This window comes from Etheostoma cragini, unplaced genomic scaffold (genome assembly GCF_013103735.1).
Source record: "Etheostoma cragini isolate CJK2018 unplaced genomic scaffold, CSU_Ecrag_1.0 ScbMSFa_112, whole genome shotgun sequence".
Classification (NCBI taxonomy): Eukaryota; Metazoa; Chordata; class Actinopteri; order Perciformes; family Percidae; genus Etheostoma; species Etheostoma cragini.
In genome coordinates this window covers 79-591 of record NW_023265141.1, presented here as the reverse complement: position 1 = coordinate 591, position 513 = coordinate 79, and the positions used below count along the sequence as shown (strand labels likewise).

The window sequence follows — 513 nt, the reverse complement described above, 5'->3', positions numbered from 1 at the left end:
TCTATCCATCCATCATCCCTCCATCCCATAACTCACCGTGAGCTCCCTTGTCGAAGATGAGTTTGTCGTTGCACTCGTGTTCCCCCCGGCAACCGCAGACCATCATGGCCCCGCCCTCGGCCGGCTGGGGGACCATGTGACACTCCCTGGAGGTGAAGTTGAGCAGCAGGCGGGGGTCCACGCCCTCTAGTGGCAGGGCGGGGTTATGACACATGGTGTGCACCGTCATCGTGTCGTTGTTCTTCCTCCTGAGAGAGAAGAGGAGCCGCCATCTTGGTTATTATTCATCACTCATTCACTTAGTTATTAACTATTCATCCACTCAGGGATCCTATCATCTTCATTCTGTCCCAAAATATGTTGAACATGTTCCAAAATAAGTTTCTTTTTTAAAATATTTTTCAGTGGAAAAAAAATGCGTTAATTTTTTTATCACTATTTCAAAATTGTTGTCCCTTTTTTCAACATTATTTTTGAGAGAAAAAGTTTGATAAATATATTGAATATTTTGAA

At 43.9% G+C, this 513-nt stretch overlaps 1 protein-coding gene across 1 annotated transcript in view; it reads right to left on the bottom strand.

Moving 5' to 3' along the window:
• Positions 1 to 277, bottom strand: part of LOC117939789 (TGF-beta receptor type-2-like) — a gene marked incomplete at both ends in the record, with an annotated part of 1,174 nt that extends 897 nt beyond the window's left edge. Inside the window, one exon of the mRNA XM_034865240.1 lies at positions 37 to 277. Within this exon, the coding sequence (XP_034721131.1) occupies positions 37 to 277 (241 nt within the window). The remainder of the gene's footprint in view (positions 1 to 36) is intronic.
• Positions 278 to 513: the final 236 nt, after the last annotated feature.